General features: G+C 36.4%; 1 protein-coding gene across 1 annotated transcript in view; it reads right to left on the minus strand.

Moving 5' to 3' along the window:
- The window catches only part of SLC9C1 (solute carrier family 9 member C1), a 111762-nt gene that overhangs the window by 50920 nt on the left and 35331 nt on the right, over positions 1-25511 (minus strand). The window contains exons 9-14 of the mRNA XM_061134241.1: positions 20372-20546; positions 12563-12644; positions 10471-10637; positions 7644-7769; positions 4910-5007; positions 1090-1209 (exon numbers count right to left, since the gene is read on the minus strand). Of these exons, the coding sequence (XP_060990224.1) occupies positions 1090-1209; positions 4910-5007; positions 7644-7769; positions 10471-10637; positions 12563-12644; positions 20372-20546 (768 nt within the window). The remainder of the gene's footprint in view (positions 1-1089; positions 1210-4909; positions 5008-7643; positions 7770-10470; positions 10638-12562; positions 12645-20371; positions 20547-25511) is intronic.

A 25511-nucleotide genomic window follows, 5' to 3' on the forward strand; every position in this document is an offset into this window, starting at 1 on the left:
AAAACTAAAGATGTTTCTAACAGGAATTAAGATCTAAATAAATGAAAAGCCACTCTATTTCATAAATCAAAAAATTAAATATTTTAAGATGACAATTTACAAGTTAGATGCAATCCTTATGAAAATCCAAATGAATTTCTTATGTGCATAAAAAGACAAGCTAATCCTAACATTCAAATGGAATTGCAAGGAATCCTGAATAGCTATACCAATCTTGAAAAGGAAAAGGAAGGTAGATGGACTCACATTTCCTGTTTTCACAATTATCTAGCAGCTGAGGAAAACAATTTGGTGTTTCCTCAATAAATTAATTAAATAAGTTTTATTTTCATATGATCCACCAATTTTACTCCTAGGTGCATACCCAAAAGATGGAAAGCAGGAATTCAAACAAATATCTGTACATAGGCGCATAGGAGCACTGTTTACAATAGTCAAAGGGTGAAATAACTCAACTATCCATCAGCCAGTGAATGGATAAAGAAAATACAGCACGTCCACACAATGGACTATTATTATTCAGCCATAAGAAGAAATAAAGTATTGTTACTGCTATGAAGTAGATGAACCTTATGCTACAATATGGAAGAAATCGTATGCTGAATGAAAGAATCCAGAAACTAAAGGTGTTACGTTGTGTAAGTGTATCTATCTGAAACAGCTGAATAAGTTCATAGAGACAGAAAGCAGACTAGTGCTCTCCAGCAGCTGGGGAGAAGAGTGAATGGGGAGTGTCTGCCTAATGGGTACTGGGTTCACATTTGGGGCAACGGAAATGCTATGAAATTTGATAGAGGAAATGGTTGTCCAGTTTTGCAGATGTCCTAAATAACACTGAATGGTACACTTTAAAATTGTTAATGTTTAATCTTGTATGAAATTTACATCTATAATAAAAGTTATTACACTCTATCTTTATTCTTTAGGTAACTTTTTGTGTGTATATATATATATATATATAAACAACTTAGTTGTAAACTACCTCAAAATATTTTACAAAGTATCCAGGATATACATTTTAAAAAATAAATAAAAAGGAAATGTCAAATGAATATAATAGCATGTCTAGTAAGGTTTAAAAGCACTGACCTTGATGGGATCCCTTTTTCCTTTTTCGTATTATACACCCAATTGAGCAATACTTTTCTAGTAAAGACAAGAATTTTTTTGCTTTCAGAATAATTCTTTATTGTCTCAGCATTCATATACCTTAAAAAAGGAAGAAGAAACCTTTAAGCATGCTTTAAAATTTGTGAGATAAGTTTAATGCAGGATTATCAGAAGGCAGGAAAACTATTTTGTTGCGTGATGACAGGAAGTGAGACACTTTCATAGGCATGGGTCCAAGTAACAAAGATGTCGATAAAGGTGGATTATTTGTGAAATTAGGAGCTGGAGCTTTAATTAATTAATTAGAGAGTATAAAAATTCACTTATTAATTAGAGTATAAAAATGGTTCAATATTAATTATAGAGTATAAAAAATGGTTCAATAAAAATTGGTTTATTAATCAGAGTATTAAAAAAATGGTTCAAAATAGAGAAGTCATGTTTCAGGAAGAGAAAGCACGCCACAATTAAAATACTTGGGATTCAAATATATGTGGATTTTCATGTTGGATCCTCCATTATCTGGGTGGCAATGAACTAAATACCTCACTAACTTGTTTGCTTTGCAAAATGGAGGTAAGACTACTAACGCCAGCCTGGGAAAATTAAATGAGAGCATATATAGGAGGCATCTGGCTCACCTCACATATCCCCCATCTCTTTTCTTTCACCTTCTGGGCAAGTAATCAGGGAATTTATGGGGTAAATACAAGTGGTGAAGTAAAAGAGTAAAAATGGTTACCTGGAAGACTTGGTGCTCATAAACCCACCAAAGACATTTGTCCCCAAGTTGCCTGTAGGTTTTTTCTGTTTTTTGGTTTTTTTTTTGAGACATCTCAGATCTGTGTGCTATATTTAGGTCTTGCTCTTCATCAGAAGGAGGCTGGGGCTCCATCCCGGGGTGTGAGGCCCTACCTTAAAATGCGGCTTAATAGAAGGGCATTGGTGACTTAAGTCCAAAGGAAGGTCTTGTTCTTCCTATAGATTATAATGTTCTCACTCTAAAAGGTGGGCAATTTCTCTGTTACAGAGATACTGACATAATTAAAAAGAAGGAAGGTAATCTGTTCTCTGTGATTAATATAACAGTGTGGTAATGGCATGGAAAATCATGAATGTGTATATGACTTGATTCAGTTCTGATTGTTAAAATATTTGATTGAGTACCTATTATGCTTGATAAATGAATGGGGTAAACCATTAAAAAAATTACTGGACTGTGTTTTCAAGACTTCTGAAGACTAGTGGAGTAAAATATGCCAACAACAGTTGCAGTTAAGTGTAGTAAGTGTTCTGCACAATAAATAAAAGGGCACTCTGGATCCACACAGGGGCTGTTTAATATAGTCCTGGGAAACCAGAAAACCTCAGTTAATGTCTAAGTTAAGATTTGATCATTTCACAAGTTCCTGTGAACCCTAAAATTCTGTGACATCGGTGCATGTGATATTTTAACAGGCCACCTTATAGTGTACATCAGGCTCTTGGGTTCCTATCTAATATGCTCTAAATATGCTCACTGTTTAGACTTGATTTAGGAAAACAGTATGATCTCTTTAACTGGATAGTGAGGTAGCCTGGCTTTGAATCTGGGCTCTGTAATTAGTCAAATAACCTTGGGTAAATTATTTAATCTCTCTGTGCCTCACTTTCCCCATTTGCAAAATAAAGGTAACAATAGCACTTAGAGGATTTTTACCACCTGAGTGGGTAATACATGTAATATATTTAAAACTGTATCTGACATAAGACCATAAACATAATCCCTATTCAAAGTATTGCTTCTTAGATAATTACACAGGTATTTAGCACAGGTCCTGGTACCTCTGTTTAAACTCCCTACTCTTTCTATCTTTAGACTTTTTTCCTTGCCACAGGATACCCTCAACACACGGGGTTACAGATAGGAATGATCAGCAAATAGTAGAATCAGCTCCAGGGCAGCCCAGCAAAGAAGCAAATACTGAACTTAAGAGTAATTAAGGGAGACTTCTGCTCTGATTTGAAAGCCATTTCACTGATCTTGATATTCCCAGGGCTGGCATATAGTTTTGCACACATTTAGGATTCAATATTTATCTCTTGCATGTCCAAATGAAAATGTAATACACTTCAAAATTTGCCTTTGTTGTCTACTATGAATCGTTTCAACCCTTAACTCCCTTTCCACACAATTTACCTCCTTTCTGTATCCATTTACTCTGGGTCCTCAGAGGCAGATGTTGATTCTGCCTTTGTGGATTTTAAGAGGAAAAATCAAGGGAGTGGACTGAACTGCCCTATGCAAGAACTGTTTTATATGTGTTCTATATATGTTAACCTCTCCTGGACTTTCACATGTCATTTTCCATTCATCTAAAAATTTCTGCTGTACATAGTGCATCTGTCTTTAAAGTATGAATCTGATTGTTTTAAATTGATCTGCCCAGCCCTCTCCTTCTACTTCACTAATGTCCATCAGGTCCCCTAGCTTCTGAAGGGGCCCAGAGCAAGAAGGTAGGTGGGGGCTCTTGTATCATATATGGAAATATAATGTGATAATGATTTGTATGGCTAGGCTTGAAATTAAAATTCTTAGGCTCTGACAATCTGTACTCACACTGCAATGGGAAAACGCCCCAGTGTCTGGTTGCTTCTCTTCCCACACAGGGCTTTATCTCTCACTACTAAACCTCAAGCCCAAAGAATGCTGAAGAACTGATGCTTTCAACTGTGGAGCTAGAGATGCCTGAAAGTCCTTTGGACAGCAAGGAAATCAAACCAGTCAATCTTAAGGGAAATCAACCCTCAATACTCATTGGAAGGACTAATGCTGAAGTTGAAGGTCCAGTAGTTTGGTCACCTGATGCGAACAGCCAACTCATTGGAAAAGTCCCTAATGCTGGGAAAGATTGAGGGCAGAAGAAGAGGGCATCAGAAGATGAGATGGCTGAATGGCATCATCGATGCAATGGACATGAACTTGGGCAAACTTCAGGAGATGGTGAAGGACAGGGAGGCTTGATGTGCTGCAGTCCATGGGGTTGCAAAGAGTTGGACAGTACTGGGTGACTGAACAATGACAAACCTCGAGCCAGTGTATGTGAGCAGACACCAGCCTCCCTCATCTCATAGGTTTTGAGGAGTGGACACCAAAGACCTGGTTTGCTTGTAAGATGATGACCTAAGGAAAAGGTCCAAGCAATCCTAGGACCAATTGAGCAGGAAATTTTGGCGTTCATGGTACCAGAAGAGAGATCCAGAACAAGAAGGTATGTCTGGGTTTGGGGTGGTCATTGCTGCAACCGCACTGCAGTTTAACTCCTCCCTCTGCCCAACCATGCATCCTTCATCCTTCCACAGGGGATGATCTGAGGGTACTCGCTAATACGCTGACTCAGGAACTCACTGCTGGCTGTGGAGGCTCACTTCTAAAGAAATCAATATAAATATGTCAAGAGAGGGTGTGCATTGGGAAGATGTGTCTGGAGGGTTGAAGGAAGTCTTTGACTTCAGCTAGGTGTCTAAAAGAAGAGTGGTTTACCACAGCTTAGCTTTAGGAGGGGGGCAAAAGGAGAAAGAGAAGGTATCAGTCAGAAAGAGCAGCTTGTTCAAATGCACAGAGGTGTGTGAATGAGTGGAGCAGGTCTGGGAAACTGGAAGCAGATGACTTGGCCTACTGGTGGAATGGAGAACAGGCAGTGGCTCAGATGCTTCATACTGGATGATCTCAGGTTACCAGACAAAAGCGGAAACTCACTCGCACAATTTCCTAAGTGCAGTGGCTTAGGATAAAGCTTTCTCTTGAAATCGTACTTACTCTACCGTCTTCTCTCCAAAGCTTCCTGCTGCCCCTACCAGCACCTGGACTGCGCTCTGGGACAGAGTCTCACTCCCGTATTGTCTCTGGTAGCTCGCCTAAAAGGAATGTTGAATCAAATCGTTATATAATGTGGATCAGAGTGACAACTTATGGAAAAATAACCCATGAGAGAGAAGTTAAAACCCAAAAATAACTTAGTATCTTTATTAAAAAAAATTTGTTTCAGTGGAGTCTAGACCATGAGGTCAGTGCAAAAGGTACATCTGAGTTTTGTGTGAAGTGAAACAGATTATGCAAGAAACTAGGTTCTTGTAGATGTTAATTATGTTTTCAAAATAAGTGGAGTTCTGTGGCCAAATAAGCATGGGAACTGCTGCAAACTACCCCCACCTTAGAAGTTCATAATACATATTTGAATTTTAAAGCCTCTGAGAAATTTTACAATAAGGGATCCTGGTTTATGCCTTTCTTTAACTTCACTTAGCCAAATATTTTGACAACAGAACTCTCTTGTCTCCAATCTATTCCCAGCATGAGATGACCTGCTGCTATGGTGCAAAACACATTCATTCATTCATTCAGGCCATATACTAAGAGCCCACTCAGCTTCTGTGTGCTGAACACTGTTGAGAATATACTTCCTGATTTGGAATGTATGATATGACTAAAGATTCCCAGTTCCATAGAAGACATTCTGTTTGCACAATTATTTATGAACATTGAAACATGTTTTGCTCTGGAGAATATTAGAAAGGGATAGAACTAAATTTTAGGATGAAAGATCAAAACACTAGTTGTCCATAATAACAAGAAAGCTTAGCAACACAAGTAATTGACCAGTTCAATACTAGAAAAATGTTTATTCTTAAATGATCATTCGTACCTATTTGTAAGAATTAAGAGAATGGCTGATTCCTAAAAATAACTGCCATCTATGAGCTCCCTAATATACTATTGGATTAACATAATAATTTTTGTTTTACATAAAATTATTTAATTCTTGCAACAGCTTTATGATGAAGGTATTCAAATCTGTATTTGATAGATGAGAAAGATGAAAATCCTCAAGGAGTTAAGTAGTTTTCTCAAGACCACATTAGAAGCTCAGTTCTTTCTGAACTGAAAGCCTGTCCTCCCTTCCTCCAACCACATCGTGCTCTCTGCTTTGCCACTGTCTTGCCACGCTATGCTCCCCCTTCAAACGCACAGTAGTGGAGGAGATATTGCTCCCATTAACCTAAACTGGCTGAGATTTAAACAAAGAACTCTCAAAGGTCTGAAAACTATAATAGCCAATTAATACTGTTGGGAGCAATGAATATTAGAATGGGGATTGCAGAAATCAAATCAAACCAAGATACACATGAAAATACATCTAGTACAAAGAAGGACTAAAAATGTACAAGGTGAGATGAAGATCTGGAGAATAGAACAGAGCGATTCATTGCGCTTTGAAAATAAGACTTTTGGATTAAGACCTAACAACACAAAATCAATGAGGATATAATAGTAGAAATAGGGAAAAAATTAAAGGGAATAAATCAAAAAGATACAGAAAGCATGTATTATAGAAAATATAGGATATCATGGGAGGAGGAATTTAAGAGGTCATTTGGATAGCTAGTTTCTCCTTCTACAGATGGGGAAAATAAAGAAAAAAGAATAAGTTCTGAGCCACATATTGTATTAATAATGAAAGCAAGACACAAAATAGAGTCTCCCACATTGATTTTAAGGGTTCCTGAATACTATGTTTTCCTCAAAATAAAACACCTTCTGCTTAAGCTAATTTGAGTGGATTTTTTTTACCTTTTCTTTTTGCAGTGAAACAGATTCCTAAGACAATGCCGAACTTCCCTTTACCTTTGTAAACCATCTATTAAACTGTGCAGGTGAGCATAACCAAGATGTATTAAACAAGGGAGAAATTTTTCAGTATAATTTTAGCTAATAACTTAATTTTTTAGTATAGTACTGGCACAAAAAAACAGACAAGTAAACCAGTGAAACAGGTAGAGAGCCCAGAAATAAACCCATGCACCTATGGTCAATTAATCTATGACAAAGGAAGCAAGACTGGGGAAAAGACAGTGTCTCTAAATAAGAGGTGCTAGGGAATCTGGACAGCTCTATGTTGAAGGATGAGATGAGAACATTTTCTCACACCCTAGATAAAATACAAAAACAAACTCAAAATTAAAGGCCTAAATATAAGACTGGAAACCACAGAACTCCTAGAAGAAAACACAGGCAGAATACTCTTTGACATAAATTGTAGCAACATTTTGGGAGCTCTGTCTTCAAAGGCAAAAACAAAAATAAACAAATGGGACCTAATTTAAACTTAAAAGCTTTTGCACAGCAAAGCAAACCATTGACAAAATGAAAAAAATCTACTGAATGGAAAAAAATTTGAAAGTGATATAAACAACAGGCCAATAATTTTAAAAAATGGGTACAGCATCTAAACATGTATATTATCTAGGGTGAAACAGATCACCAGCCCAGGGTGGATGCATGAGACAAGTGCTCAGGCCTGGTGCACTGGGAAGACCCAGAAGAATCGGGTGGAGAGGGAGGTGGGGGGGGGGGGGGAATCGGGATGGGGAACACATGTAAATCCATGGCTGATTCATGTCAATGTATGACAAAAACCACTACAATACTGTAAAGTAATTAGCCTCCAACTAATAAAAATAAATGGAAAAAAAATAGATAATAAAATACTAACTATTTGTGTTGACAAGAGACGTCTATTGGCCAACTCCATTGCTTCAATGTTAAGGTTATCATCTATTTCCTTGTTACAGTGTAGACATTTCACTTTTTGATGTTCTTTTGTTTCTCCTTGGCCCAACTAAATAAAATACAGATCAAAACCAAAAAATAGTACATGAACATTAATGTATTGTTTAGCATAAACCTCAAGCAATTCACATACCAGTTTGGTTTAAGAATTCACAGAAAATCTGCTAGATACTTTAAAATGTTCAGATGAGTTTTGCACTTACACAGTCATCTAGAAGGCAAAATAATTGCCAGTTTGTTGGGGAAAGAATTACATCATATCTTTACCTTTGAATGGCATTGGTAAAAGTTTACAAAAACTACTGCATTTTTGATTACACCTTAAACCACTGGTTCTGAAAGTGTGGTACCCCAGCACTGTACCATCACCTGGGTACTGCTAGAAAGGCACATTCTCAAAGCCTGCCACAGATCTGATGAATCAGAAACTGTCCTGTATTTTATAAACACATTTCATGATTCTGCTACAGCTAAAGTATGACAACACTTGAAACTAACCACTCACAGTAGAATAAAAAGTGAACATGGCTGTTAGGAGATGGGAATATGGATATCTCCATTTTGTAGATGAGAAAAGTTGAAGCTTAGATAAAATACAAGTTTTATAAAAGATCACAAAGCTATTTATTAAGTAACAAAACTAGGATATGAACCCAGATTTTCTGAGTCCAAGGCCAACATTCTATCTGTAATACTAAAATATCTCTCATGTCTGCATCATAAAGAAGAGAATGTAGTTGTTTATTTATCTGCCTTCTGAAACAGATCAAGTACCAGAGTTTGACCTTAACTTTGAGTTTGCATTAGAATTAGCTGGGTAAATGGATTAAAAATGCATATTCCTCAGACCAACTGCATCAGAACCTCCTGGATAGAGGTTGGGAAATCAAGGCTGTGTGCTCTGTCGCTACAGTCATATCTGACTCTTTGCGACCCCATGGATTGTAGCCCTCCAGACTCATCTGTCCATGGGATTTCCCAGGCAAGAACACTGGAGTAGGCTGCCATTCCCTTCTCCAAGGGATCTTCCTGACCCAGGGGTTGAACTGGAGTCTCCTGCATTGGCAGGTGGTCTCCTGCATTGCAGGCAGATTCATTATTGCTGAACCAGCAGGGATTCCATATTTTGAATAAGCTTTCCAGGTGGTTCAAATGCAGCCAGGTTAGCAAAAGGCCAGAGTTAGATATTGAGAACTACTATGAAAAAATCCTTAGATTTGACTTGGTACTTTTCTTAACCAGAAATCCTATCAATATTCCTGCAAACATAGGACTTGATTCTGGGCCTCCATCTGAAGCCTCAAGCACCTCTTGCAGGATATAAAATGGAGTTTTGCAAATCCTATCTCACAGCAACTAATTATGTCTACACTCTTAGCAGTTGTCCCCTTATATTGTGTGATGCAGAAAAACACTGCAATGAAAATTGGACATGATAGGCAATGACAAACCAGAAAAAACAATGAGCAGATCATAGGACAACTTTTATTATTTCTCCAGCAGTCATGACTGCTGATGAATTATGTTCTCATATATGAATAAGAAGTCTGACCATGGAGATTCTGAAGTATGTCTCAGAAGCAGGAGGTGATATTTCACTATATCTAATCTTATGATACTAGCTTTTAATTCTGTTTTATGATAAAAAGTAACAGTAACCATAAACCAAGGCTTAACAAGTACTTCAATATATAATAGCCTAAATAAATACTGAATATGCTGTCCATCCTCAGTCTAGCAAAAAAAAACACCTGTTTTCTAAAGCTTACTCTCTTCTTTTTATACTATCTTTTAAAAGTAGCTCTCATACACTATTCTTTCTTTTGAATTTACAATATCCAGTTCAGTTCAGTTCAGTCACTCAGCCATGTCTGACTCTTTGCAACCCCATGGACTGCAGCACGCCAGGCTTCCCTGTCCATTACCAACACCCAGAGCTTGCTCAAACTCATGTCCATTGAGTTAGTGATGCCATCCAGCCATCTCATCCTCTGTCTGACTCTTCTCCTCCTGTCTTCAATCTTTCCCAGCATCAGGGGCTTTTCAAATGAGTCAGTTCTTCACATCATGTGGCCAAAGTATTGGAGCTTCAGCTTCAGCATCATTCCTTCTAATGAATATTCAGGACTGATTTCCTTTAGGATTGACTGGTTTGATCTCCTTACAGTCCAGGGGACTCTCAAGAGTCTTCTCCAATGCCACAGTTCAAAAGCATCAATTCTTTGGTGCTCAGCTTTCTTTATAGTCCAACTCTCACATCCATACATGACTACTGGGAAAACAATAGACATTTGTGATATACTCAAAGTGTGTGTTGGGGTGGGGGGGGTCTTCCTTGCTAGCTCAGACAGTAAAGAATCTGCCTGCCAGGAGACCCAGGTTCGATCCTTGGGTAGGGAAGATCCCACGGAGAAGGGAATGGCTACCTATTCCCATATTCTTGCCTGGAGAATCCCATGGACAGAGGAGCCTGGTAGGCTACAGTCTATGTGGTTGCAAAGAGTTGGACATGACTGAGCAATTAACACTCATTTTTCACTTTCATATACCCAAAAGGGTTGTCACTTCTACTTTGTCTCACAGTGATCATAAAATTCCCTAAGAATTGTGAATTAATATTTATAACATTTATACTTAAGATGAATCATATCCACTTTGAAGGAATAAGCAAAAGATATTTTCTGTTAATAATAACAAAATTTTGTTTTGGAATAAACAGAAGTAATATTTAAAAAATATTACGTGCTTACTGCATACGGGTTTTGAAGTATAATTGCTTTCTCAACTATGTTCCAATCTGCATTAGCAAGATCTTTGTCAAATTTGAGTGCAGAGGCTACAGATTTGGTTAGTTCTTGAAAGTGTTGAAATGTATAATACAGTGATTTATACTTTGTTGATGTGACATCACGAAGACCTTTGATAAAAAGAACACATTTTATAAATATTGGACATCATTTTGATAGTATGTACAGAATATATGCACATATACACAAATAAACTTGTAGGAGATACATATGTAGGAGGTATAGATATACATATATGTACACAGAAATATATGCACTTATATATATTTCCTATATATATGTAAGATCATATATATATTTGATGTACATTTATTTACCTCCAGATATATATAGTTGACCTTTGAACAATATGGGATTCAGGGATGTCAACCCTCCATGCAGTTGAAAATCTGCATATAGCTTTGCAGTTGTCCCTCTATATCTGTGGTTCTGCATCCTCAGTTTCAATAAACTGAGGTTTGTGTTGTACTGAAGTACATATGAAAAAAATTCACATCCACTTATAAGTGGACTGACATAGCTCAAATTCATTTTGATCAAGGATCAGTGGTAATATATATATGTATATATATATATATATATATATACCTCATAAAGGTTTGAAGGACTCTTACTATCAAACACAGATTTCCTTTTTTTTCAACATAAAAGTTTCTTCAAAAAGCAATAATATTCCATGAGCAAATGTTCACTTTTCTCAGTGCAAGTAAACAGACGCTCTACAATAAGAATTTTAGGTTTATTTAGCTACTAAGTAGAACATCTGATGGGCTTCCCTGGTGGCTCAGTGATAAAGAATCTGCTTGCAATGCAGAAGATGTGGGTTCGACCCCTCGGCTGGGGAGATCCCCTGGAGAAAGAAATGGTGACCCATTCCACTATTCTTGCCTGGGAGATCCCATGGACAGGATCTGATACTCTGCAAAATGTTACCTCTTTAATCTGTTCTTCTCATTTTACTATGTCAAGGCCCAGAAAAGAAAAAAGTAAACGGTAAAAAGGATATGGCTACAAACATGAGAATGAAGATTCAATATTACCCATAAAGATGAAATTTAAGATTGGTTAAGAAAATGCCATATGAATGAAACAGAAAGGGTGCTAGAGCAGTTAAGAGTAAAGTGGATTAAAAACATTAGAGGAATGTATTTTTAGTTTGTTAACTGCCATTACTGAGTTGTGTGATCTTAGACAAGAACTTTTAACTCTTTAGATTTCAATTTTTCGGTTGTTAAAAAGTAGGAGATGGAAGCAGTCATACTGCATAGAGCAGGTGCCTCCTAAAGCTGGTGTTTCTGCTCCTGCTCTCTTCATAGGCCCCAGTCAGCTATCCAGAGTCGTCTTTTTAAGGACCTTATTCATAAAATTACACTTACTTGCTTAAAACCAACCAAGAAATCCATTTACCTCTTAGAATAAAATCTTAAAATTCAAGGTCTTTCATGATCTAGCTCTTTCCCTACCTCTCCCATCTGGACTTCCTCCACTATTGACATAGTTCTCAAAGGTTCCAGCACCTTACCTTCTTTTCTTGAACACGCCTGGTTTCTAACCTCCTCAGGAACCTACTGCATGTTGTATTTCTACTTTCTTCACATGTGGTTTGAGCACTGTCGTGCACCAGTGACACTCTGATATTACCTTATTTGACTTGTTTAGAGTCTGTCTCTCCTCTCTCCAATTTAGCTTCGACAATTCAGACTTGCCTGTCTTCATAATGCATCACTATCAGCTAGAATAGTGTCTGCATATAAGAGGCTCTTAATAAAAAGTTTGTTGAATAATTAAATAGACATTGTATTATTTCACTTAAACTGGACTAATGTAAATAGGTAATCTTATTTATAAGATTATTGCTTATTGGCTTAATGAACTTATTGGCCTTAATGATTCATGTGACTTTATATTGAGATCCAATTTCCTTTTCAATTAGATACTTTTGATTTGTATTTATATAGCTTTCTTCTTCATTATTAGCAAGTCTTTAGTATATTTGGAATATTTTTCTCTTTACTCAGGAATTAGCAGGGCTTACCAAGTTTAGTAACTGCCATTGGCAAAATAAATCTATTGACAATCAAGGTAATTAAGGATACTGACACTCCATGAAATAATATCTGGAATAGAAAAACAAACCAAAGTAAGTTTTCATCATAATTTCATATAATATACTCTATATTTACCAGTGTAAATTAAGCTAAGTTGTACTATGTCAATATTTGGGAAACATAACGACTTGCTTTGACAAGTATTTATATACTTATAAAGACATTAGGAAAAAAATTTGTTCTTAATTTCGATTTCTGAGCTTCTTGTGTCCTGGGAATAGCCCTGTAGTTTATCAATTCTCGTGTACCACTTACACTTCTATGTACATAGCCACACAGTTCTCTGTTCAACATTACCAGCACATCTGTGTTAAATAATTCTCTCCACCTAGAAGAAACAACACACGGCCTTGGTATGTTTGTTCTACCACATACTTTGCCTCTCTGGTATCCCGTCATTACCAGAAAAAAAGGTGAAAGTGAAGCTGCTCAGTCCTGTCTGACTCTTTGCAACTCCACGGACCATACAATCCATGGAATTCTTCAGGCCAGAATGCTGGAGTTGACAAACTTTCCTTTCTCCAGAGGGGTCTTCCCAACCCAGGGATCGAACCCAGGGCTCCCACGTTGCAGGTGGATTCTCTACCAGCGTTACCAGAAGGGAGGAGCAGTTGATTCCTTTGGTGTCACTTTTTTTTCCTCCTCGTATATCTCAAGTTGTCTCCACAGACAGATGAAGAAACACTTCTCAGTCTGATATTACATATTTCCATCGATTTATGGAATTCTAACTTCAGGAATTTATTTTAAACTCTTAGCCAGTCCTCTATTCTTTGGCTACAGATCGAAATTAGAGACAGAATGTGACACACACCAGAGGCTTTCACGGCTGCATACTCGGATCACTTGAGAAATTCTAAATACTGGTGCATAGGACGCTCTCACTGAATATTCTAATTTAATTCCTCAAGGGGGCCACCCCTGCACTGGTCATTAGGAAAACCAAGGTGTGATCTACACAGAGTGAAATGTACTTGTGCATCTGATAAGTTTTGACAGTGCATACATCCATATTACCCTCAATCCTTTCAAGATGTATGATATTCTCATATCCTCTAAATTTCCCCAGTGCTGCTCCAATCAATCCTCACCAGACAAGAGACAACTACTGTTTCTATTTCTATAGATGGGATATGCCAATTCTAAAATCTTCATTTAAACTGAATATTATGTTTCTCAATGTAGTTTTAATTTGCATTTCCCTAGAGTAATGATGTTGAGCATTTTAATATGCTTAGTGGTATATACATTTCCTTTTGAAACACTTGTTCAACTCTTTTGCCTGTTTTAAAAATTGGGTTGCTTTTTTGTTACAAAATTGTAGACATTTTGAAAATTATATTCTGGAGAGAAGTACGTTGTCATATAGATGGACAACAGACACATGAACAGAAATTCAATCTTGCCAGTTATTAGAGAAATGCAAATTGAAACCACAGTGACATATCACCTCACACCAGTCAGAATATCATAGTTAAAAAGTCTATGAATAATAAATGCTGGAAAGAGTGTGGAGAAACAGGAATTCTCCTACATGGTTGGTGGGAATATATCAATAGATTGATGAGTCCACAATGGAGAACAGTATGGAGATTTCTTAAAAAGCTGAAAACTGAGCTACCATATGATTCTGCAATCCCATTCCTGGATATATATCTGGAGAAAACTCAAATTCAAAAATACTTGTGCCCCAGTGTTCACTGCAGCACTATGTATGACAGCCAAGATATGGAACCAACCTAAATGCCCATTGGCAGATAAATGGATAAAGAAAATGGGGTACATACATATGGTGGAATATTACTCAGCCATAAGAATGAATGAAATAACACCATGTGCATTAACATGGGTAGACCTAGAGATTAACATACTAAGTGAAATAAATCAAACAAAGACAAATATCATATGATATCACTTGTATGTGGAATCTAAAAAAACTACAGAAAATGTGCATATCAGATATATGATATATGTATTATGAATACTTCCTCTCAGTTTGTGACCACCTTCCTTATCCATTTCAAAAGTTATCTTTTGATAAGCAAACATTTTTAAAGTTGAGAACTCCAATTATTACTGTTTTTGGTTTTAAAACCTTTTGTCTATTCCAAGGCTGCAAAGGTATTCTCTTGTTTTCTTCCAGAAGTTTTAGAGTTTTTCATTTTATTTAAGACTATGATCCATCTCCAATCAGTTTTACAAATGGTGTGAAGTAAAAAATAAAAGATTTTGCTTTTATTTATCTTATAACTGGAAGTTTGTACCTTTAGACTGCCTTTATCCATTTCCTCTATCTCCACTTATCATCTATGGAAATCACTAATATGTTCTTTCATTCTATGAGTTCAGTTTTTTTAGATTTTACAAACACTTTTTTGAATGTTAAACTAAAATTATGGACATATTTTTGAATGAATACTTAACCATAATGTCTTATACTTCTTATATATTTAAAATTAATTGGCTATATATTTTTTAAAAATTTTTGCATCATGTTTATTCAGTGGTTTAATCAGTTTTTTGTTTGTAATTATCGTTGTTGGTATTTAGTATCACACTGGGCTGGCCACATAAAATAAGAAAGTGTTTCATCATTCTCTATTTTATGAGAGAGTTTGTTTAGAATTGTTATCATTTATTCATTAAATGTTTGGAAGAATTCACCAGTCAAGCCGTTTTGGCTTCTAGCTTATGAGAAAGTTTTAATTTATATATATAATTTCTTTAACACATAGAGGACTATTCAGAGTTTACATTTTCTTTTGTGTCAGTTTAGGTACATTGTGTTTTTTGAGGAATTTAACCACTTTCACCTTAGGTGTTCAATTGTTTGGACAAAAGTTATGCATAGTTTTTATTTATTACTCCTTTAATTGCTGTATAATTTATAGTCATGGTCTTTTTCATTACTGATATCAATAATTTGTTTCCTCTTTCTTTCTCCCTCTTTTGTTCTTTTTTAATGTTTAACATTTTAAGATAGTTGTAGATTCACATACAGTCTTAAGAAATAGGTCCTGTGTAATATTTAGCCAGTTGCCCCCAAAGGTATCACAATCAGGATATTGACAATGACACAGTCAAGATACAGAACTGTTCCTTTACCATAAGTATTCCTCATGTTGCCTTTTATAGTCACTTTTATTTCCCTCCTGCCCTCATTTCTTTATTCCTGGCAACCACTAATTCGTTCAGTTCAGTCACATCCGACTTTTTGCAACCCATGGACTGCAGCATGCCAGGCTTCCCTGTCCATGAACTCCTGGAGCTTACTCAAACTCATGTCCATCGAATTGGTGATGCCATCCAATCATCTCATCCTCTGTCGTCCCCTTCTCCTCCTTCCTTCAATCTTTCTCGGCATCAGGGGCTTTTCCAATGAGTCAGTTCTTCACATCAAGTAGCCAAAGTATTGGCGCTTCAGCTTCAGCATCAGTCCTTCCAATGAATATTCAGGACTGATTTTCTTTTGGATTGACTGGTTTGATCTCCTTAAAGTCCAGGGGACTCTCAAGAGTCTTCTCCAACCCCACAATTCAAAAGCATCAATTCTTTGGTGCTCAGCTTTCTTTATAGTCCAACTCTCACATCCATACATGACCACTGGAAAAACCATAGCTTTGACTAGATGGACCTTTGTTGGCAAAGTAATGTCTCTGCTTTTTAATATGCTGTCTAGGTAGGTCATAGCTTTTCTTCCAAGGAGCAATCGTCTTTTAATTTCATGGCTGCAGTCACCATCTGCAGTAATTTTGGAGTCCAATAAAATAAAGTCTGTCACAGTTTTCATTGTTTCCCCATCTATATGCCATGAAGTGGTGGAAACGGATGCCATGATCTTGGTTTTTTGAATGTTGAATTTTAAGCCAACTTTTTCACTCTCCTCTTTCACTTTCATCAAGGGGCTCTTTAGTTCCTATTCTAATCACTAACCTGTTCTCAATTTCTATATCTTTGTCTGGCAACTGCTCATCTGTTCTCAATTTCTACATTTTCATAAGAATGTTATACAATTCAAATCATGAAGTATGTATTCTGTTTTGAATAATTCTCTGGAGATTTATCAAAGTTGTTGCTTTTATTAATAGTTTGTTCCTTTTTACTGCTGAGTAGCATTCCAAGGTGCAGTTGTACAAACCTATTGAAGGACATCTGAATTGTTTCCAGATGTCTGGTTATTATAAATACAGCTACTATAAAAATTCACATACAGGTGTGTTAGACATAGATCTCCAGGCTAAATCCCCAGGAGAACAATTGCTGTATAGTAGTTGCATGTGTAACTGCCAAATTCTATCATTTATTTTTGATTGGAGGGTAATTGCTTTAGAATGCTGTGTTGCTTGCCAAGTTCTTTCCCGGAGTGACTGTACTATGTGATACTCCTACTAGCATCTGGGAGTGGGCAGTTTCTCTGCATCCTTACCAACATTTGGTGTCATCACCATATTTTATTTTAGGCTTTCTGATAGATGATATCTTTCTGTTTTCTCAGTTCGCATGTCTCCAGTGGCTAATGACATTGACCACCTTTTTTATTCTTATTTGTCATCTGTATATCCCTTTCAGTGAAATGTCTCTTTCTGTATTCTGTGTACTGTTTGTACTGTTTGTACTGTTAAAAGTTTTCAATTTTGAAGAAGTGTAATTTCTTCTTTTATTTTTTTCTTTTCTGGATTATGCTCTTGGTATCTTTGTGTTATGATAGGTCCTAAAGGTTTTACCCCAAGCTTAAAAAAAGTTTTCTGGTTTTACATTTTATATTAAATCTGTGATCCACTTTGAACTAATTTTTATAGAAGAAGTGAGGCTTAGGTCAAGGTTCTTCTCTCTCTCTCTCTTTTTTTTGTACATGAATGTCCCATTCTTCAGCATCATTTTTAAGACATCATCTATTTAATTACTTTTGCATATTTATCAAAAACTGTTGGTGATATTTGTTTGAATCTGAGTTCTCTATCCTGTTCCATGCTTCTCTCTCTCTCTGGCAATACTACACAATCTCCGTGGCTGTAATCATACCTTAAAACTGGGTATACTGATTCTTACCACTTATTTTTCTCTTTCAAAATTGTTTCTGTTATTTTAGTTCCTTTGCTTTTTATTACTGAATGATTGTACATGGTATTGTGTCTTTAATTTTTGATTCCTTGAATAAATTGCTAGTATATAGAAATACACTTGATTTTATACTTATATCTTGAGATCATACTAAATTCACTTATTAGTTCTAGGAAGGTTTTTTTCCCCCTTCTTTTTGAAGACCCTTGGAATTTTCTATATAGATAATCATACTATCTTCAGTAGGAATAGTTTTATCTCTTCCTTTTGAATATTCTTGGTTTTTTTTTCTCCTTTTTTGTCTTATGGAGCAAGCTAGAATTTTCATCATGATGCTTAGTAAAAAGGATGAGGGTCGGGACTCTTGACTGTTCATAAATTAATTGAGACATTCTTGGATTGTTCCCAGTTATAAGGAGAAAGCATCTTTCACTATTAATTATAATGCTACTTGCAGATTTTTTTTGTAGATGTTCTTTATCTACTTTAGGAAATTCCCTCTTATTTCTACTTTTTGAGAGGTTTATCATAAATGGATATTGGTTTTTATTTGCTAAGTGATTTTTCTTCATCAGTTGATATGATTCTATAAATGTCAATTAGATCCTGTTGGTTGATGGTGTTGTTTAGTTCTTCCATATCCTTGCTAATTTTTTTAGTAGTTCTAGCTTCCCTCATGGCTCAGTGGTAAAGACTTTGCCTGCCAATGTAGGAGATGTGGAATTAGGTTGGGAAGATCCGTTAGAGAGGGAAATGGCAACCCACTTCAGTATTCTTGCCTGGGAAATCCCATGGACAGAGGAATTTGGTGGGCTACAGCCCATGGAGTTGCAAAAGAGTCAGAAACCACTTAGTGACTAAACAAAAAAAAAAAAAAAAAATACTTCATTAAACAAATTATGGAAAGGAGTGTTAAAGTCTCCAACTGTAGTTTGTCTATTTCTCCTCTTAGCTCTCCATTTTTGCTTCATATATTCTATACACTTGTTTGGAACATATTCAATTCAGTCACTGAACTTGTGAGTAGTAGAGACAGGATTAAGTTAATAATTTAAGCTTTCATTGTAGTGCCTCTTTTTGAGTATTAATAAATTAGCTGTAGGAGTCACCAAATTGAATTAAAGAAGGACTGCTAATTTCTTCTCAACTAGTTAACACTACTGAAACATCCCTCAAAATGATTTGATTGACCAAAGTTTTATTTCAAAAGATGTAGACATGACATTATCGTCATTGTTATCAGAACTCAGATTTACTGTACATTTACTAGATACTAAACAATGTGTTAAGCTTCTTATGTATATTTTTAATTTCTCATAATAACTCTTTGAGACAGTAGAGAGAGTAAGATAGCCAGATAGACTTGGCTCTTACCAGTTTGTGAATGCTGATTATTACATTTTCAGGAAGTTTATAGGCTGACTTATGTTTTGTTGGTGCCAATGATTATGGAACAGAAATTTGGCAAACACTCCCCCTTTCCAACACTCCCTGTTAAATACCTACTAGCAAACCATTGGTATTATTGCGGACTGCTTTGGAATGAGGGAACAGACACACAGAGGCAGGGGGTGGGGGTCGGAATTAAATAACTTGTGGATGACCACACAATAAATAGCAATTAAAATTTTCAGAACCCAGATCCAAGTGCAATGTTCATCATTACACTGGTCAGGACGTATGATGATGACACTGATTTTGATTATCCAGACAAAGTGGAAATTAGTTAAAAAGAAAGAGGGGTGTGAATGTATTGGTTGCACAGTGGTGTCCGACTCTTTGTGATCCCATGAATTGGGGCCCGCCAGGCTCATCTGTCCATGGGATTTTCCAGGCAAGAATACTGGAGTGGGTTGCCATTCCCTTCTCTAGGGGATGGACTCTTTACCATCTGAGCCACTAGGGAAGACTGAAAAGAAAGAGGAGGTTGGTAATATTAGATACTTTGGTTTTTAAAGCAGTCTTTGAATATTTAGTTTTTTAAAAATCTTGATTATTATTTACTTAGATACATAATAATAACCTTGACATGGTTCCCTTTACTCTTAGAAGTTATGTTAAGAAAAAACTCACAATGAAAGTGTTAGATGTGTTGTGATGTCTACATAGAATATTTCTTAAAGAGTTCCTTGAAATTATCTTATTTTGAGATGTGGTAGAGGGATAGTCATACACTTTATGTTCTATTGGGCAGAATTTGGGGGTTCTATCTTAGGAGATAACTTCCCTTCATAATTAAAATGTTTTGGTTTCTAGCACTACTAAATGTGGTTTCATAAAGTTACAGAAGGCAATACAACCATTCATAAATAGGTTTCTGCTTTTAAGTAGGTATTAGGAGTAAATTAAAAAAGAATTTTTTAATTTAATGTACTCATTTGTTGAGTACATACTCTGTATCAGGTACTATTTTAAATGATTTATAAATTTTAATTCCCTTAACTTTCACAATAACCCTATTTTTTAGGAGTGTGATGAAGGAGTTTAAAGATATCTAAGCTGGAATGAGGAAGAGGAAAGTTGCCAGCTGCTTTTCCCCTCCCAAGTTTCCCCATCATAGCTAAATCAATCCCACAGTCCAAGTGGGGTTGAGCAATCTACTACAAAAGCATATTTTAGTACACAGAAACAGTTTTCATAAAACATTCAAATAGAAAAACTACATCTTTCTTTACTTGAGATTTCTCCCTCTCAGATCCAAGAGAGTTTTCAAAGTAGGCAAGCAGAAGAGCCAAGTTTATATTAGGAGTCCCTTTCATTTCACTCCAGGCCATTATGAATGCCCAGCGCCAGCTGAAACCATGACCAAGTCGAGACAAAAGAGGGCTCAGTAACAGAAAGACCAGAAGTCTAAAAGGCAAAACAGATTTTTAAAAGTTATTTTTGTCATAGAAATTTCTTTCCATCTCATGCTATACTACTCCAATCTATTCCCTGTGAAATTGCCAACTCTCAGAAGAATGAGGCATCTTTGACACACCTTTGGCATTGCAGCAAAGGAAGGCAGGAGGGCATCCCATGCAGAAACATGCCAAGGGAATGGGATTATTCTTTCTTTCTTTCTGTTAGCTAAGCAGTAGAATAGTTCCACATCACCCTTAAGTGGTGCTTCTTCAGGTAGAAAAGAAAGTGCTAGAAACTTCTATAGATCTACTCTACTCTGGATCCCAGAAACAAATAAAAACAAATTTAATAAATGGGAGAGAAAACAATGCTCTCTCTTTTTCTTTGTAGATTTTAATCATACTGAATTTACACAGTATCAGTTAATTCATTTCCATTTCTTCTTTCAGTCACAGATAATTCTTATATTTTACACTAATTGTATCTGATAATTTGGGACGAATCTCCATTTACTTGGCACTGGCTGACTTAATGTTGTTATTTAGTCCCTAAGTCATGTTGGACTCTTTTGCAGCCCCATGGACTATAGCCAGCTAGGCTCCTCTGTCCATGGAATTCTCCAGGCGAGACTGGAGTGTGTTGCCATTTCCTTCTCCAGGGGATCTTCCTAACCGAGGGATCAAGCCTACATCTCCTGCATTGACAGGCAGATTCTTTACCACTGAGCAACCAGGGAAGCCCAGCTTAGTGATGAGTCCAACATAAGTTTCCTAGAATGCTAACAATTTGGCTAATAGAATTGTTATAGTGGTTTTCCTCTTCTATATTATCTCCTTTTCAGTTACATAAGCAGACTGCTTTCTGAAAGCCTTTTAACATTGGAAAAGAGGCCACAAAACTTATTTAGGCTAACATGACATTTACAAGGAGGACTTCCTTATGATTTTCATTCTTATTTATTTATTTAGACATGAGATAATTTTACTTTCATCTTTTATGAATCAAAGCTAGAAAAATGGTAGCTTGGTCTTCAACACTTTATCTTAGTGAAAAGTAGCAACACAGCAGAATACCAGAAGCGCAAGATCACTGGACAGAGCAGATAAATGATATGAAATAATAGTGAATAGTCATTTAAGAGGGAAGAAAGGCTATTGTTCTTTTTTTTATTGGAGTATAGTTGATTTACAATGCTGTGTTAGCTTTAGGTATTCAGCGAAGTGAATCAGTTATACACATACAAATATCGCCCTCTTTCTGATTCTCTCCCGTACAGGCCGCTACATGGTTCTGAGCACAGTCCCCTGGGCTCTTCAGCAGGTCTTTGTCACGTGCCTATTTTACATCTGGGGCGGTAGTTTAGTCGCTAAGTCATGTCCCGCTCTTGTGACCCCAGGACTGCAGCCCACCAGACTCCTCTGTCTATGGGGTTTCCCAGGCAAGAATACTGGCGTTGGTTGCCATTTCTTTATCCAGGGATCAAACCTGGGCCTTCTTCATTGCAAGCAGTGTGTATATGTCAATCCTGGTCTCCCAATTTGTCCCACTCTGATTTTTAAAAAGCTATTTCCAACTATACTTTATTAATACAAATTATCTGTCATAAAATATTAAACAAATAAAACAAGTTAACATTTTAATTTATAATAGGTGTCTAACTTCATGAAACCTCATAGAATAAAAAACAATACAAAACTCTGGAGGAAATATGTGAAATAGTAGTGTTCGCCTCTAGGTAGTAAAGATTATGAGAGTTTTTTTCTTTTTTTCAAAAACTTTACAACATGCTTGCATTGTTTTGAAATGCAGTTAAAAACTGAAAACACTAAGTCTTAATTTGCTCATGATTCCTTGGGAAATTTGAGTGAATTCTTCATTCCAGAATGAAACATTTCTGTCATTTAAAGAATATCTTCAGGCTTAGTCAATATCACATAAATAGAAAAATTCAAATGGCTTTCTTACCTGAACATAATAAGTGTTAAGTAGATATTTAATGAATAATATATATCAGAAAATGATATATATAAATATGTATGTGCAGGAATTAGAAGTCCAGTGAAAGTAAACACCATAATAAAAGCAACAAATGATAGACAATTCCAGAATCTGCATTTTTAGAAAAAAATTAAATATAGTTGAGATAGTTAACTGAGCTAACATAGTCAATGCAAGGCTTATCTATGTGAGGCATTGTGCTAGGCGTCATGAAGAAAATAAAGATGAATAAGACATTCACCAACACTCAAGGAGTGCATAATTTAACTGGGGAGAAAGGAACGCTAAGATAAGTAAACAAATACTTCTAAAGCAATTTTAACCAGTTTGCACTGAATATAAATTAGTGTCTCTTTTTGGGGTTGACTTTGAAAGACATGTTAGGTTGTAGCTATGCTATTTGACAAAACTCATTCAGGTACTATGGTTCAAGTAGCTAGAAAATACTATGGTTCAAGTAGCTAGTCCTTGTATCATTAGGAAGAGCTAAAATTGTTTATTTTAAAAGGAAATACTGAACTCTTAGTCTGATTTACATAGTGATAGAATTAAGCCTTTGCCCAAAGTCTAGCTTGCACTTAGAGAATGTGAATGAATCTTTTATTCACGTGAATGCCCTTTGTAGACTCTGTGATCTCTGAGTCTGTGCTTACTGAAGTACTCCAGAGCCTAGGAAAACGGCATCATTCCCAAACTCATGTTCTCAACAGTTGCAGGCAAAACAGTTTGAAAAAGCACACTCAGACATCATTATTTGTCATTTTGGGTGTTGGGAGCATAGCTATTTAAAACTTACTTCTCGTTATCTCTCTGTGTATTTCCTGTCTTTAATTTGACATTATATGTATAGCAAAATAAATTGAAAAGCTTAAAAGGGCACATGAATATTATTTCATGAGAGGAAAAAGAGCTTGGTTTTACCCATATGCTGCCAGACTCTGTCCCTGAAAAACAAATACCTAGCTATTACCAGAGAAAATGTCATTATGATACATTGAGGGGGAAAAAAACTCAGTCTCATTAATTAGCACAAAATGTAATGAAATCAGTTAAGTAACAAATGCTGAGGAGTTATTAAGACTCTTTCATATGTAGTAGAAATTAATGGGAGAAATTGGATGAGGATGAAACCAGATTCTCCAAGGAACCAGTGCCCATTATATTCAGAGCATAAATGAGCCGAAAACCAAGCTCCAAAACCATCTAATAGACCTGCACATGTACACATGTGTGTGCATGTGTGCAATCAGTCAGGCACGCAGTAAAAAAGCTTCTGAATTTTTTAAAAGAACCTTTTCTTTATTTGGTGATCATGAGTTGTCCCAACAAATCTAGATCTTTTATAGGAGCAAAGGGTTGCAACACTGTCTGTATTTAAGTATTATCTAGGAAGAGTTTTTTAAAATCAGACATCACAAGCTTCACCCTCATAGATTTTGATATTATGAATCTAAGCATATGTGTCATTTTTATATCTTAATGTTGCATAGCCCCTAGCCTAGAGGAGTGAGAAGACCTTATGGCCTGGACATTTTAGGAACATCAATTTGCCAGGAATAGAGGATTATACAAGTTGACAAGGAAATACCTCTTATTTGGGAATTTCTTCCTAAAAAGGTGATGTATGAATAGAAGCATGAAAGAAGTAAGGCATCCACTTATGCTAATATGTAAAGAAGCACATTTCAAGAGCAGAAGCCCAAGGACGCAAGTCAAACAGGGACCCTCTTTGGCATGTATGAGGAATAGCCAAGTGTGGGTAGAGGCGAGTGGGCGAGGGTGAGAGTGGCAGAAATGAATTACCGTAGTAACAAGGGGACAAATAGAGCCCCTGTTTGCCATGAAAACAACCTTGGTTTGTAGCCAAATGAGATGAGAAGTTATTAGATGATTTTTAAACACAAGAAATGATCTGGATAAGGAGGGAGTGAGGTGGATGATGGTCAGAAAATAGCATAGGATCAATGCATTGTCTTCTCAGTGTGACTATGTAATTGTTAGAATTGGAGTCCTAGGGGGGTAAACTGAAAAGACGGGAGACAGTGTAGACCTCTGTAGCATTTAATACGATTTACTATTATTATCTTAGATTTCTACTCTCTTGCAGAGTAGGAGCTGGTTCATATTGTATTTTAAATATTATAATTGTTGAACGTGAAATTATGAAGTGATTATTGGCATGAGCATAAAGTGGGTGGCTGAAGCAGAGTGGTAAATATGATTGCAAGAGGAGAAGTCCTGGAATTGAAAGGTGAGGGAATAGAAGCATTAGCTGAATGAATATTGACTGACATCACTAAGAATGGTGAGTTGTGATGTTGGAATGTCACAGTGAGAGGGGGCCAAAATCGTCACAAAATGGAGAGTGTGATTCTGGGTTCTAGATTCTGGGTTCTACAACCAACAGGGTGACAGGTGGTATAAGCTGATGGTATAAGCTGGTGGTATAAGCAGCTTCAAAATTGGCTGCTTCTGGGGAAGAAGAAGGAAAATAGAATAGAAATGACTGAGGTACAGAAAGATCACCCACCTCCACTCTAGGCTTGTAGCACCAGGGATGCAGGAGAGAAAGACACTATAACCTTTAAGGAACACAAGGGAAATCATGTCTTCAGGGGAGATCCAGGTTTCAGTTAGAGCAAGAATGAAGGGAGCCTTCAGAATCACTCCCCATAGATATAAATACATGCATAACATGTTTAATTCTTCCTACAGTGGTGGCCCAAATAATGCTACCTAGCTGCTAATAAACTGGCTTCCATTATAATTGACATGAAATTTTAGTGACATGCTCTCAAAGCCTGTAATCTGTATTTTTAAGCTTCTGACTTCTGAACTCATTTCATCTTTCACAATGTTCTCCCAAATGTCAAAAAAATCACTGATTTAGTTCAGGGCTTCTGTTAACACATATCTTGTTATTGTGTCATTTAGGCCAAGTTCCCATCCCATGTATTGAAACATTTCAGAAAA

Source organism: Dama dama, chromosome 31 (genome assembly GCF_033118175.1).
Source record: "Dama dama isolate Ldn47 chromosome 31, ASM3311817v1, whole genome shotgun sequence".
Taxonomy (NCBI): domain Eukaryota; kingdom Metazoa; phylum Chordata; class Mammalia; order Artiodactyla; family Cervidae; genus Dama; species Dama dama.